The 14,510-nt window shown below is 45.7% G+C and overlaps 5 protein-coding genes across 5 annotated transcripts; 4 read left to right on the plus strand and 1 right to left on the minus strand.

Annotated features, from left to right (window-relative positions):
• Positions 1-642: 642 nt before the first annotated feature.
• Positions 643-1,512, plus strand: TGAM01_v210806 (chaperone hchA; the record flags this gene model as incomplete). The annotated part of the gene is made up of 1 exon (XM_018810313.1): positions 643-1,512. The coding sequence occupies one exon, from the start codon at positions 643-645 to the stop codon at positions 1,510-1,512; it is 870 nt and encodes a 289-aa protein (XP_018656457.1).
• Positions 1,513-6,097: 4,585 nt separating this feature from the next.
• On the plus strand, positions 6,098-7,702 carry TGAM01_v210807 (hypothetical protein; the record flags this gene model as incomplete). Its single annotated transcript, XM_024550878.1, has 4 exons — positions 6,098-6,904; positions 6,977-7,057; positions 7,111-7,157; positions 7,288-7,702. 4 exons carry the CDS (start codon positions 6,098-6,100, stop codon positions 7,700-7,702), a joined length of 1,350 nt encoding a protein of 449 aa, XP_024404376.1.
• A 1,262-nt stretch (positions 7,703-8,964) lies between these two features.
• Positions 8,965-10,220, plus strand: TGAM01_v210808 (hypothetical protein; the record flags this gene model as incomplete). The annotated part of the gene is made up of 3 exons (XM_018810315.1): positions 8,965-9,189; positions 9,270-9,757; positions 9,827-10,220. 3 exons carry the CDS (start codon positions 8,965-8,967, stop codon positions 10,218-10,220), a joined length of 1,107 nt encoding a protein of 368 aa, XP_018656459.1.
• Positions 10,221-11,014: 794 nt separating this feature from the next.
• TGAM01_v210809 (hypothetical protein) lies at positions 11,015-11,995 on the plus strand (the record flags this gene model as incomplete). The annotated part of the gene is made up of 1 exon (XM_018810316.1): positions 11,015-11,995. The coding sequence occupies one exon, from the start codon at positions 11,015-11,017 to the stop codon at positions 11,993-11,995; it is 981 nt and encodes a 326-aa protein (XP_018656460.1).
• Positions 11,996-12,556: 561 nt separating this feature from the next.
• On the minus strand, positions 12,557-14,003 carry TGAM01_v210810 (mannitol 1-phosphate dehydrogenase; the record flags this gene model as incomplete). Its single annotated transcript, XM_018810317.1, has 3 exons — positions 12,557-13,015; positions 13,073-13,788; positions 13,856-14,003. The coding sequence occupies 3 exons, from the start codon at positions 14,001-14,003 to the stop codon at positions 12,557-12,559; spliced, it is 1,323 nt and encodes a 440-aa protein (XP_018656461.1).
• Between the last annotated feature and the right edge of the window lie 507 nt (positions 14,004-14,510).

Raw genomic sequence — 14,510 nt, forward strand, 5'->3', positions numbered from 1 at the left:
CAAATTTCCAATATCCAAATTCCTGATTCATAGTGTGCGTATTGCACAACTATAACATGATAACATGTCCAGATTAGTTCTGGATATCAGTGTGTATAAACTAGTTAAAACATTTACATCGCGGGACTTGAATTGAAGAGTATCAATCATCGTAATTATAGACTAAGAAAAACATTTACAGGCCGGCAACTATAATGTGAAGCTTTGCAGCCTCGGAAGTGTTCCGTCGGAAGGCACTTTGCGTGGCGCAAAGCTCCCGCGGAAAGAGAGGGGGATTTGCACTAGAAGATGATTCAGGCCGTTTTTAAACTTCGAAGGGGCGTGAGCGTAATCCATACGTCACTCATTATGCGAGGTTCTTTTTGTGAATCTGCCACCCTATCTTACCTACTGAGATCTCAGCATTGGTGTATATCGGATTGCCCGGCAGCCAGGCTTGGTCAACTAACTCTTCAGAGCGCAAGTAGTGAAGTCAGAACACATCTCCTCACCTTTCGTAGCCTCTTACATGTATTTGTGTATCTTCCGCAGGCCAACAGCCATAGGTATAAAGGCGGCCTGTCCCAACACCAAGTAATATTCCTAACCTCAATGATTCAGCAGAAAAGAGCATAGCTTCTCAGTAACAATTCCTCATTTGCAATGGCTTCATCAGATCGCAAACCTGTTCGAGATAGAGCTGAGGCTGATGCTTGGTTCCCATCCCCTTATTCTCTTACACAATATACCGCGCCTAAGACAGATTTCGATGGCGCAAACTACCCCAACGCATACAAGGGTGGCAAATGGAAGGTGCTCTTGATTGCGACACAGGAGCGTTATCTCAAGATGGCAAACGGCGAGTTTTTTTCGACAGGCAATCACCCTGTGGAGATGCTTTTGCCAATGATTCATCTTGACGCTGCAGGATTCGACATTGATATTGCCACGCTTTCAGGTGACCCTGTTAAACTGGAGATGTGGGCATTCCCAAATGAGGACGAGTCAATTAAAGCTATTTACGAGAAATATAAGGAAAAAATCCGCAGCCCACTCAATCTTCACAACGTGTGGGGCAACGGCTTTACCAAAGACACTCCCTACCTTGCTGTGTTTATTCCTGGTGGCCATGGTGTGCTGAACGGTATTCCGTTCTCGGCAACTGTTGGAAATGTCCTTCGGTGGGCTCATGAGAACCAACGCTATTTTATCACACTCTGCCACGGGCCAGCCAGCATGCTCGCTGCTGATATTGGAAAGCCTGAGGGTAGCAAGTTTATCTATGACGGCTACCAAATTGACGTTTTTCCAGATACGCTAGATGATCAGGCAAATGTCGAAATTGGTTATATTCCGGGCAAAATGGAATGGTATGTCGGCGAGAGGCTCCGCAAGCTTGGTGTCACGCCACTCAATAGAGGCATCGACGGCGCTGTCTATCGCGATAGACTTGTTCTGTCTGGTGATTCTCCGTTGGCATCGAATAACCTTGGAAAGCTGGCTGCCAAGACACTTCTTGAGGAGGTCGCTTAGCTCTCGTAGCTTCTCCTCCGTGTGCTCACCAACAAGGAGCAGGAAGGGAGCGCATGAAGGGCTGAGGGATTACTGAGGCAGACATATGGGCAATAGCAATGATAGGTGAGGATGAGTGCCCCGGCGTAAATTCCCGGTTTCTTTGGGAATTATACTAGTCTCAATTAAAGTCTTTGCTACATACTATTCAATCGCTATTGCAATGGTCTTGCAACCTCATATCTAAGAATAGTGGCATTCTTCTCTTGTAAATTACTGGCTACGCCAATTCAGTTAATAAATGACAGCGTAGGAACATTGCCTCGGTTGCATCAGCGTCTGGCCTTTATTTGTCAATCCCATCATTAAACACAGGGCTCAACTGATCATTCTATATTGGACGTGGTACAAGCGCTGACATTGTGCTAAATGGAGACTATTTCGCAATTTCCAGTTGACAATATATTAGATGTCTGGTCATACTGGGCAGTAATTCAATACTCCAAATCCTCATCTCAAGACATACAAGTGAAACACAGCATGTGATCTCATTTTCTAGCCATCAGTCGCAGTAGCTATAGGCTTCTTATAGCTTCTTCACTTGAACATATTTCCTACGCATAGCAACCTCATATAGAAGTGTAGTTATACACATGCACGAAACATTTTAAGATGTGTGGCCCTGACTAACCGCTAATCATGACGTGGCCCTAAGGCGGGGTTTATGTAGACACATTCACTCTAAGATTCCGATGGAGTATGTATCCGATTCACTGCTTGGCTCTAAATGGCAAACCTGGAAGTTGCGCATCTCCGTCGGAAGGCTTTTGATCAAGATGATTGCGCCCCGGAAGCGACGGAAAGTCTCTTCAGCCTGTCAAAGGTGTCGCGAGCGTAAACTCGGCGTATGTTCTGTTTTCTTTCATTTTTACTTAATGAAAGCACGATTTTTTTCAGCTAGACATTGACGATTTTGTAGTGCGACGCAGACAGACCGTGTCAATTATGTACTCGGGCAGGCGTCGAGTGTGTTCCTCGAAATGTTGGAAGGATGGATACGTCAACACCGGCTGAAAGAGTCGGCGATTCTCATAGAAATGATCAGACTAATCAGCTTGGCTCCGATGATACAGTCATCGCCCCGGAGTCAAACATTATAAACTTAAGCACAATGGTAGGATATGATCTCGACATATTACGGTGAGATACTAAAAGGGGGGTTACAGATGTTCGTCGAAACAGGTTCTACCCAGTACCTGAAACATGACACATCTGCCTTGCCTGGTGGTGCCAAGCCAATGGATCCCAATCACCCAATTTCTGGAAGTTGGCGGCATCTAATTGGGGTAGAGCTGCCTTCAAACGATGTACTTGATGACATTTTGAGAAGCTTTTATCTCTCTGTGGACTGGTTCATGATGGTAAGACTGTTCTGTTACATATGTCCTTTTATCCTCTATATCTAATCCTAATTCTAGGTGTTTCATGAAGAATCATTCAAACGCAGGTATGAAGAGTTCCTCCGTCAACAGTCAACATATTACGATAGCGACTTCCTTTGGATTTGTATGCTAGTAATAGCACTTGGATCTCACTACTTAGCATTATCGCCGTCTTCGAGCCGAAATGCTGTCAACTACCGAAAACTTTCGAAAGACCTCCTAGCGAAGATCGAAATTCATTTCCTACAAATAATCAGCTCCTCTACATTAGAGTCAGTTCAAATATGCATTTTACTCGGCAGCTTTCTCCTTTTTAATGGTCGACCCAATGCTGGCTTAGGTATTTCGGGTAGCGGCGTTAAAATTGCTCAGGTTATGGGGCTACACCGCGAGAGATTATGGAAAGAACTTTCGCCAGCTAAACGAGAAGAGAGACGACGGACTTGGTGGGCATTGGAAGTATTCGATAAGTAAGATATAGCTTCACCTACTCTCAGTTCAGCTACCATGTCTGTGACGCTGATGACTGCCAACCAGATACGCAGCTATTGCCTTTGGACGGCCATGTATCATTGACGACTCTGATTGTGATGTCGGTATGGTGTCTGACATGCAGTCAGACCAGCAGGTTAACGCCGAAAGTTCTCTCCTGTTGTATCATCAATGGAAATTCCGACTTTATAGAATACTGGGTCTTTTTCTCGGACGAAGAAGGCAGCAAAAACAAGCCGAAACCGTTTATACCATTCATCAGAAACTACTCCAGTGGCGGAAAGATCTACCCGAAAGTCTTCAATTACGAAGCTATGACCAAAACTCAGAACATATATGTATACTCCAGATGCAGGCACTGAATCTTCAGCTTACATACGATAATCTGCAAGTCATTCTCCATCGTACTGCGGCCTTTCAATACAATGATAAAGAAGGCAAATTTACATCATCCAGTACAGAAAATAGCCTTTCACTACAACAGCTATTCGATTCCGCGATGGATATTTCTGAGCTATATAAATACTCTTCCACTTTGCACGCTTCTCGACGAACACACGCCGATATGCATATTGGAATTACCCTTTTTACAGCCGGAGTGGTGCTCTGCGCTATATGCCTCTCTCAACCAATGACAACAATGGTCTCCAGGGCAAAAACCGGAGTTATGCACATTATTCGCATGTGCCGTAATGCCTCCTCCTCGAATCAGCATCTTGTTTCCGCCCAGAGTCTCTCCATTTTGGACAGCCTTGTTACCGTGGTATTACGGTTGGAAACTGACATGATAATTGGAAGGACTAACTATCCCACCATAACAAACTCCGATCAACGTGGACCTTCCCTACCGATTCACGATGTAATGCCATCTGTTGGGGCAGCTACCTACAGAGGCGATCCAACAAATCCGCGACAAAATTCTACCGGTAGTGAGAGTCTCCTGCAACCAATTCGAGAAGGTAGGCTAGATCTGTTGAAAGTTTGTACAAGTCTGATCGAGGCGCTGTGCAGTTTTTGGTCATCATATCTCTCATTTGACGCCTTTATCGTCCACCTCTCGAGATAGAGTAGAAAATCACGAAGCTAACGAAGAGATGCCGCAACAAGCAGCATTGGAAGCAGCTAATACATTCGAATGGGATGGAGACCTGTCATTTTTAGTGAATTCAGACCTTCTGGATGCAAGTCAGCTATGGCTATGGGCGGATAACTTGAATTATGACTCATTAAACGATATTCACAATGAACAGTCTTAGTAATTCTTTCCAGAACGCTTTTCTGGGCATCAATTAAACTATGGCTGGTCGCTTAATGCTTTCCATCGCCAGGATACGTTTTCTGTGATGAAAACAATGATCGAGCTGGATGGGGGAGCGTGAGTTGGTAGAGAGCTTCATAGCGTGAGAGATTGTGAGTCGAGTTTCGCTGGGCAAATATTGAGCTTGAGTAAAGGATTGACACTTGTGAAGACCGTAGATGGACTAGATAGAGAGGCAGTTTTGTGAAGAAAACTAATAAAAGAAGAAAGGATAAAACGCAATCAAGATAATGACTCCATATATCCATACCTACCACAAAATCTACAATAGTCACGCAGTAGGTCTCAGACAGAAGTAGATTCAATGTTTTTATTAAGTCTGAGTCTCATCTTACCACCGTGGTTTGCGGGCCTGCTCTTGAAGCATGTAGAGTAACGCCGGCACGCTTCGCCTATGCACCAACTCTTCAGGTTCGATGGCAGCAATGATGCCGCTGCATCTGATACCTTTCATCCAGCAATTAGTAATTGCTCGTAGAAACTGCAAGCTGATTCTGTTCATGTCTTGAATGTATCTCACGAATCTAATGTGTTTTTTGCTCATCTTTTTCCAGAGAGGACATTGACACTGAATTCCACTCAGTGATATAAAAGGGTAAGCTTGTGAGCTCCTGATTAGTAAATCCATACCATCTTACATGTTATTGCCGAGCAATCCCGTTACCAAAGTAACCAAGGTTTTAGTAACAGTACATAATCGGCCAGCTAGTGCATTCTGTGGATTCTCCATTGTTGTAGTAGTATTATCATCTCCTTTTTCAGTCGTGGTATATCTATATCAAGCCATGTATACAATGTCGGTAGCAATAGTCTAAGCCCTCCAAATACTTGAACAAAAGCCACAATTATGGCCGGGGAACTTCATTAGGGTTCCTGTTAAAGAGGCCGAAGACCGTAGCTATAGAAAAGGAGCTTCGCCGTAAAGTTTCTCGGGTTTGGACAACGCCGTACCATCATCTTGCAAGTCTGAAAGTATGGATACGGTCATTTTAGCCAAACTCTGCGTTGTTCAATAGTTCAGGTACGCCGAACAGCTCTCTATACCATTGGTCTACCCCAGATTGCAGCCCCTGCATCATATCCGCAAAGAACGTCATTGCGGATAAAAAGGCTAAATGCTGCCTCTTCGGCAACCTATCCGGCAGGGATCGAACATGTACACAGCATAGCGACCGGATAAATCTGCGAGTTTCCATTTCAAGTAAACTAAATCAGTGAGGGGCTCAAAGGCATGCCAGGGGAATAAAATGGCCAAATACCGAGCAGCATTCGAAAGCAATCGATCTATTTTGTTGAACTCAGTGAACATCATTAATATCAGATTTTTATTGACTCAGCCAAATTATTTATTGAAATGAAGATTAAGTTTTCCGTTTATTTGGCCCTACTGGGTCAAAGCTCGGCATGGAGCTACACTCCCAGCTCCAAATATGCTGCAAATATTAAGATCAATGCTCACCAGACATACCAAACCATGATTGGAGGCGGTTGCTCTGGAGCTTTTGGGGTCGCATGCCAGCAATTCGGGTCTTCAGGTCTATCGCCAGATAATCAACAGAGGGTGACACAGATTCTTTTTGATGAAAACATCGGCGGCCTCTCAATCGTGCGAAACGATATTGGTTCATCCCCAGGAACCACCATTCTTCCAACATGCCCGGCAACGCCGCAGGGCAAGTTCAATTACGTCTGGGATGGAAGTGATAACTGTCAATTCAATCTCACAAAAACGGCCCTCAAATATAATCCAGAACTTTACGTCTATGCCGATGCTTGGTCTGCCCCTGGTTGCATGAAGACTGTGGGAACAGAGAACCTTGGTGGGCAAATCTGTGGCGTACGAGGTACCAATTGCGATCATGATTGGCGTCAAGCTTACGCAGATTATCTCGTCCAATATGTCAGATTCTATAAGGAAGAAGGCATTGATATCTCGCTTTTGGGTGCTTGGAATGAGCCTGATTTCAACCCTTTTACTTATGAGAGTATGCTATCAGACGGATACCAAGCCAAAGATTTCCTAGAGGTCCTATATCCTACGCTGAAGAAAGCTTTTCCAAAAGTCGATGTCAGCTGTTGCGATGCTACCGGCGCACGACAAGAGAGAAACATTCTTTATGAGCTACAGCAAGCGGGCGGTGAAAAATACTTCGATATTGCGGTGCGTACTAACAGACAATCCTGGCGTACCACAGAAGGTTGGTGTATCTGCTAGAACTAACAGCTGTTTTAGACGTGGCACAATTATCAGAGCAACCCTGAGCGCCCATTTAATTCCGGCGGAAAACCGAATATCCAGACCGAATGGGCCGATGTAAGATAGTAACTCACTCCGCGATTTTCATCCTACTTACAATGAAATCACAGGGCACGGGTCCATGGAATAGTACCTGGGATTATAGCGGCCAGCTTGCGTATGTATTCGCCACCAATATCCTTACCGCTAAAGCAGTACTTATAATGCCACTGAGATACTGATATGACGGGATGCACTAGTGAGGGCTTTCAATGGGCATTATATATGCATAACGCCTTTGTTAACAGCGATACCTCGGGATACACTCACTGGTGGTGTGTGCAAGACACAACCGGCGATAATGCTCTCATTCGACTTCGCGGTAACAATTACGAAGTGTCATCTCGGCTCTGGGCCTTTGCTCAATATTTCCGATTCGCCAGACCAGGTTCTGTGCGCGTTGATGCCACAAGTGACGTGGAAAATGTCTACGTTACGGCGTACGTGAACAAGAATGGTACAGTCGCTATACCTGTTATCAATGCCGCTCATTTCCCGTATGATTTGACCATCAACTTGGAGGGAATTAAAAAGAGAAAGTTGAGCGAGTATTTAACCGACAATACTCATAATGTCACTTTACAGAGCCGGTACAAGATTAGCGGCAGCAGTCTCAAGGTGACAGTTGAGCCTAGAGCCATGAAGACATTCTGGCTCGAGTAACAGGTATAGCCAACAAACGACAGTGGGCGCAAAGACAGAATTTGCCGGAATAACAAACATACATCTAGTATCAAGCTACGGCTGAGCTTACATAGAAAATTTATAAAATCATTAATGATGGGGCGATTTCGTTGCCATGCTGCTTAGAAACAATGTACCCAGCAAATGTATATACTTTCCATGATAGAACACTAGACATTCATCGCCATCCATCTCTTGAGTAGCTCACCGCAATTCACTCTTGGAGTCTAAAACACCAACCCATAAACTTCAACGGCGAAGGCCAACACGTTACGCGGTGCAAATAAAACGCTATGTGGCTTAACTCGGCCACGAATATATGGAAATGTTTACAAGCGCCGACGCTCTGCTTCATGTTGAGAATAGGTGATCCACTACTACTAGATATTATGCTCCTCGTGTATCGTCATTCCCATGTTAAGATCCAGATCTGTGGGCGATACCATAGCGGGGAAATACCCTATAAGCTACCCGTTCATATAATTCCCGATTGCTTACGACTATCGCGACTGTAATCCACACAGTCGCTGTGCATAAAATGCCATGCTAGAAAGGACATGTGAATAGCATTAACTGAGTATCTTGGCGGTCTATGGTTGGCATCGCAACTTTTGCACAACAGCTGAGATAGGCTTGGCGGCAGATCGATCGACTCAACATCGTTACGGATACGGGGGAGAAAGATTACACCGGGCCAGATTAGACCAGCATACGGGGAGATGCTTTTGCGCCGTATCTCCCGTACTGGGCACTTAGTAGGCCTAAAACGCTACGTTGGCTAGCTGCAATTCAGTGATCACTCAGTATCTGCTACCTGTTACTAACAGGAAAAAGCAACATTAAACCTGTGGCGCTTCGGCCGCGGGGTAAGCAGACTTCCCTTACTCCGTCCAAGTTTCCCATGTTATAGAATAGAAATTAGAAGGCTCTCTCTACTTCTTGGAGCTGGGGAGTGTTTCAGCCTTCTGTGACTCACCGGCGAGTGGTGGAAGCGCCTTTCTGCTACGCTAGCTCGACTACTTTGAACTCTTTCCTCCACTTCTATTCGTTCGTTCTGCTGTTGAGCGAGATTGTCGACAATAAGCTAACGCGCGCATTCACGTGTATATAGCCCGCATCACCGCCGTCCTTCAACCTCACATGCATCTCCGTTCAGCTTTTTCTCTCCTTCTTCTTCTATTTATCCTGGTTTTGATCATAGCAGTTTGGCAACCAGAATTTCTGGTTTACTAACCATCTCGATGGAAAACAAGACCGAGGAGATTAAAAATGCAGTCCGAAAGGAACTAGAAGGCACAGAATATGAAGTATCATCGCTAACGCCGCTTTCTGGGGGCACTGCAAATTTTATCTACCTCGCTAGACTCCGCAAGCCGCTGTCGGGAGGTGTAAACCAAGTGGTATTGAAACATGGAGAAGCATATGTTGCTCTGCACCCTGACTTCAAGCTGGAAATGGTTCGATGTGTTAGTTTCCCGTATTCAAGTATGGCGGTGGATGGCTCTTGTTGCTAACGCGTGCGAGATGCGCCTTTCCATCAATACAGAACATTGAAGAAGAAGGGCTGCGACTCCTCTCACAATTTCCGGCCGTCATCTCACCACCATATGAGGTTGGAACGCCCAAATTATATCATTTTAATTCTCAAACAAGCACACAGGTCCAGGAATATTTGCCAAACGCAACCAACCTAAAAGCATATGCTCTTGCAAATTTTCAAGGACCTACTACTGCGTCCACCAAACCGCAATGCTTGCAGCTGGGGCAAAGCTTAGGACGATGGCTGCGAGGGTTTCACAATTGGAGTGACCAGCCTGACAATCAGGGCTTGCATAAGCTATTTGCCAAAAACACAGCCATGAGGAGCATAAAAAAGGCTATTAATTACGACCAGCTCCTTGGACGACTGAGCATGTTTCCGGCCATCTTGCAGGAGCATAAGGGGACTTTGGAGCAGATCGTAGCCATGGCTACTGCTGAGCTCGGAGATGAGAGCAAGCTGAGTGTTATTCACGGCGACTTTTGGACCGGGAAGTAAGTTGAACGACTTATCGAAAAGCCCGTCATATCATAAGCACATACATTGATTCTTACCCATTTTAGTATTTTAATACCCAATGCTCCACTTGATAGCGACGAAGCTGTTCCCATCCGGATCATCGACTGGGAAATGGCACAGGTTGGCGTACGGGCTGAAGACCTAGGCCAGGCTATTGCTGAGCTATGGCAATTGAAACTGTACAAACAAATAAATGCGGCTCTATGGATCATAGAAGGTTTTGTGAGCGGATATGGCAAAGTTGATAGCGATTTCATGTTTCGAGTACTGATTCATGTTGGCGCTCATTTGATATGCATTGGCTCAACAACGCCAGGCTGGGGTACCCCAGAGGATGGACAAGATATTGCCAAGGCTGGAAGAGATGTCCTGCTCAATGCGTGGAAAAAGAATGCAGAGGCTTTCCGAGGACATGACCTCCAACATGTCTTAGGGTAGCCTATACATAGGGTACATAATGCAAACAAACAATCCTTCAAGACTCAAATACCGCTTTGCCTGAGCACAGTCTATCTAGAAATAGCCTTGATCAAATTGGTCTACCACGCTGAGTACTACTCTATTCCTCGATCGTTCAATTCTTTCACATATTGCATGACTAGCCTTGCGTAGCTGCTTCAATTCTTCTTTTAACATGCTCTTGCTTCTAATAGTATCAGCAACGCCGAATCGCTTGACCTCTGAATGCTGCTGCCTAAGAACACGTCGTAATGCTAACCTACTATTTTCGGTACGACAATATACCGAGCTGATTAAAGCCAAGAACCACATTAGTTCTCGTATTAATGCCGGTAGCAATACAGACAAGGGTACTACTAATCACCTATCATCAAAATCCCATTTCAAGTAATCGGATCAAACAGGTAGTCGATTACAAATACTGTACCTACTTGGACTGCATACAAGAATCCAGCCTTTCCCAGAGAAAGATAATACATTTTGCGCCATTTCTACCCAATCTGACAAATGCACGACTACTAATTGATGCTATTAGGTAACGCAAATAAAACGTCGATAAGAAACGCTCTGAAAGCTAGCAGGGACTAGGAGAGTAGTACGTATAAACGAGAACATATAGATCGTTCATGAGATCCTCCTTTTCGTAGGTCCTAGATGCAGTGAAAGCCTCTTCTGCTATTAAGCCTCTTCTTGCCGCTTCTATCGTAAAGTCATACAGAACTGCTAAAGTGTCGTGTGCCTTGCCTGGACATAATCAACAGCTGAAGAAAATAATGTCTGATAGTCTAATTGTACTCCCCCGCCCTGGGACTGCCCAGCCAGACGCGCGACAACCAATACGCGCCCCATCCGAAGCCGATTTCACTGCTGTCTTTGGCAAAGTACTCCCCGAAGCGTCCTACCTGTCGACAAAGAGTGGCAGAGCTGCCTTTTATGAGCTGCCGCCCTCGTCTGCCTCACCACCAGACGACGCGACAGCGATTTCCCGCGTGCTGTTACTGCATGGCGTCCAAACACCCGCAATCGGCCTGCAGCCACTAGCAAGGGCACTGTCGGCGCGTTTTCCACATGCGAAATGCGTACTGGTTGACTGGTGGGGCCACGGGCTCACAGACACGCCATTTGCGACGCACAACGCGGCGCTGTTTCACGAGCTGCTGGAATCTCTATTCCAGCATCTTGGCTGGGAAGATGCCCATGTAGTTGGCTATTCTTTTGGTGCATCAGTAACTGCAAGTTTTGCGGCTGCAAGGCCAGAGCGCGTCGCGTCTATGGTGCTGGTAGCCCCTGCAGGCTTCATCCGCAAGGAGCTTTTTACCGAGCGACAGAAGAGTTACGTGCGTGGTGGTGAAGGCCTAGAAGAGCCGGCAAAAGAGTGGATCCTGGAATTTCTAGAAGGAGGCCAGTTAACTGTCCCTCAAGATTGGAAAGAGAAAGTAGGAAGAGGCGAGGTGGTGGCCGAAGCCGTCCGAGACTGGGAGCTGAAGAACCATGAGGGCCATGTTGCGAGCGTGGTAGCCATTTTCAGAGACGGCGGGGTTTTGGATAACAGCACCGAATTCGCCAGAGCAGCCGAAAAGGGCGTCAAATATCTATATATCCTTGGAGAGCTCGATGATGTATGCAGCCCTCAAGATCTATCTGGCATTGGGGTGCAAGATTTTGTTAGTATTCCACAGGTTGGACATGCAGTTGTGCGGGAAAAGGCATCCGAGGTCGCTCAGTCAATCGCGGATTTCTGGAACAAGATCTGATAGCCAGTATTCCAAGCTTATCTTTGCCTTCCACTTATACAGACGTTCTGTACCCTTTCCCGTCTTTCATTGATCTTTCATTAATCTTTCATTTCTTTTCTTTTGAGTAAGGAGCTTACACTAACCAATTTGTTGACTCATGTAGCCCAAGTTCTGCAACCGCTAGCTCATTGAGAAGTCAGTGGTCAGCTGCCTCTTCAAGATCCCATTGTGTATTTTAAGATAGACGACATATAAAGTTCCTGAAACCATTTTAGTAGGAAAACATGACGCCCAATGTATGCTTCTTCTAATAGTCGAAAACTCTACGCTGATAGGAGCAGAGAAGGGTGTAAGATAAAGCGCGCAAAGCTGGTAACGACGAAGACAGCCCGAGAAAGACTTCACAGCACGTTGGCGAAATAAAACTCTACTACTGTATTTCATACGAGAACCATGGCTTGCAGACAATTTTAGTTATTGTTGAGCTGGTGCTACTCTTTCCATCCATCCAAACATATCCAAACAATTGTTGGGTAAGAATTATGATACTTATACATTTACTCCAGTAGCTTGAATCGCTTACAATACCGGGTTTGTTGCTTCCACCTTGTTCAATTCTTTCTGCATCATTGCCAATGCTTTGTCTAATTCGGCAACCAAATCGCAGTTCCAAATTTCTCTGATTGGTACATCGATAACTGCTTTCAATTTTTCCAAATCATCTCCAACATCAGGCCTCTGCAGATCCAAAAGTTCTCCTTGTCGACGACCGTGAATTTGGACAAATTTAGCTCGTGGCATGCGTATACTTTCATATGCATTAAATGCAGCGAGCAGATCGGATGAGGAGTCACAAATGCCAAGGACGTGAGAGAGAATATACGCATCTTCTAATGCCTGACCAGCGCCGGCACCTTGGTGAGGGGCACAAGCATGTGCGCTATCGCCTAAGAGAAGAAGGCGGAGCTTTCCAGAGTAGTAAGTCGGAATTTCGGGAGAGAGGTCGAATATACCCCAATGGTCGGTATTCTCCATCAGCTAGACCTCAAATCAGCAGTTTTTACGTTTCACATTACCTGTGGGGGTGAAGCATACCGAGAATATCTTCTGACATTCCTGTCCAAATCCCTGAAAGTCCGCCGCTATAGCTTCCCGTTCCATTCGTTTAATCCAATCTCCTTCCCATGTGCCATTCTTGGTTGTACTAAAAGCGACAACATTCATCACTTTACCATTTGCTACGGGAAAAGTGAGAACATGGCCGCCTTTGCCGAGAAACATGAATCGATTTTGGGCCTTTTCCTCCCCAATCGCAGCAATAGCCTTCTCCATGGGTATCAACCCCCGATATGCGTGCTTCCCAGTGAAGGTCGGTTGTGACAGAGGGTTGTCTTTTCCTAATACAAATTCTCGACATACCGATCGAATCCCATCACATCCGATCACTGCGTCTGCTTCTGAAGTACTGCCATCGGCGAATTGGAGAATCGTTTTCCCTTTGCCCTCATCGCGGGAGATGTCTGTCAATCTCTTGCCAAACTTGGCGACATCACCGGGGATAAGTTTGACAAGCTCATCAACAAAATGTGCACGGTGGGCAGTGCTATGTCGCTCAGACGCATTGAGCTTGGGAGATATGATATGACTGCCAGTGGGCAAGCCGTGAAGGCCATGTGCGAGTATGAAGTCAAAGTATGTATCTTCCTTTGACTTCCAGCCCGCGCTTGTCGAAATCCTACCATACGCTTCTCCAATAGCTGGATGTATAAGGCTCATCGCACGGATAGAATTAGCGCCAAAGAAAACGCCAGCTGAAGTGTCTTAGCATTCTTTCTTCTTTTGAGTGGTCAGTTGATCTCATAGCCACTATGTACTTACCGCCAATCTCAGAGAACTTTGCAGCAGACTCGAAGATCTTGACTTGGATGTGGCTATACTGTTGCAGACCAATCGCCAAGGCGAGCCCTCCGATTCCTCCCCCCACTATCGCTATGTGGATTTCTTTTCGCTCAGATACTGAACCCATGTTTCCCTTCCAGCGGTGATGCTCGGTACAAAGCGACAGGGTGAATGTATATGACTGCTACTGTACAATGTGAGCTCAAATTTTCAGCAGTCGCACTTCTTAGGGATGAAAAAAATTATCTTGCGTTACTACTTTGGAAACTGAACCAATTTTTATGCATGCTTGCAACCAATCCTTCCCGGGAAACACGGGTATGATTCCGTTCTTCGTGCATTCAACACAGCAACGCTGATGCAGCTCCAGCCACTACTAGTGTTACTACCTACTCCTCTGCCCCAGCACAGTAGCCTGGACATGAAGTGGGGCCTGGACGCAGTGGTGTGGTATCTTTTCGACGAACAAGGGGTTTCTACGAGCCCCTAAATGTCTGCCCAATACGACCAGTATTGTCTACCTATACTACTGCTGCTCGAAAACGAAAGGCTGTTCTGGGCTTTACAGACGTATCAAGGGCTCGATACCGAGCCTTACGTGTCTAACGCAGAATGCCACTCTACCTAAGTACCT

Source organism: Trichoderma gamsii (genome assembly GCF_001481775.2).
Source record: "Trichoderma gamsii strain T6085 chromosome Unknown Scaffold_73.2, whole genome shotgun sequence".
Classification (NCBI taxonomy): domain Eukaryota; kingdom Fungi; phylum Ascomycota; class Sordariomycetes; order Hypocreales; family Hypocreaceae; genus Trichoderma; species Trichoderma gamsii.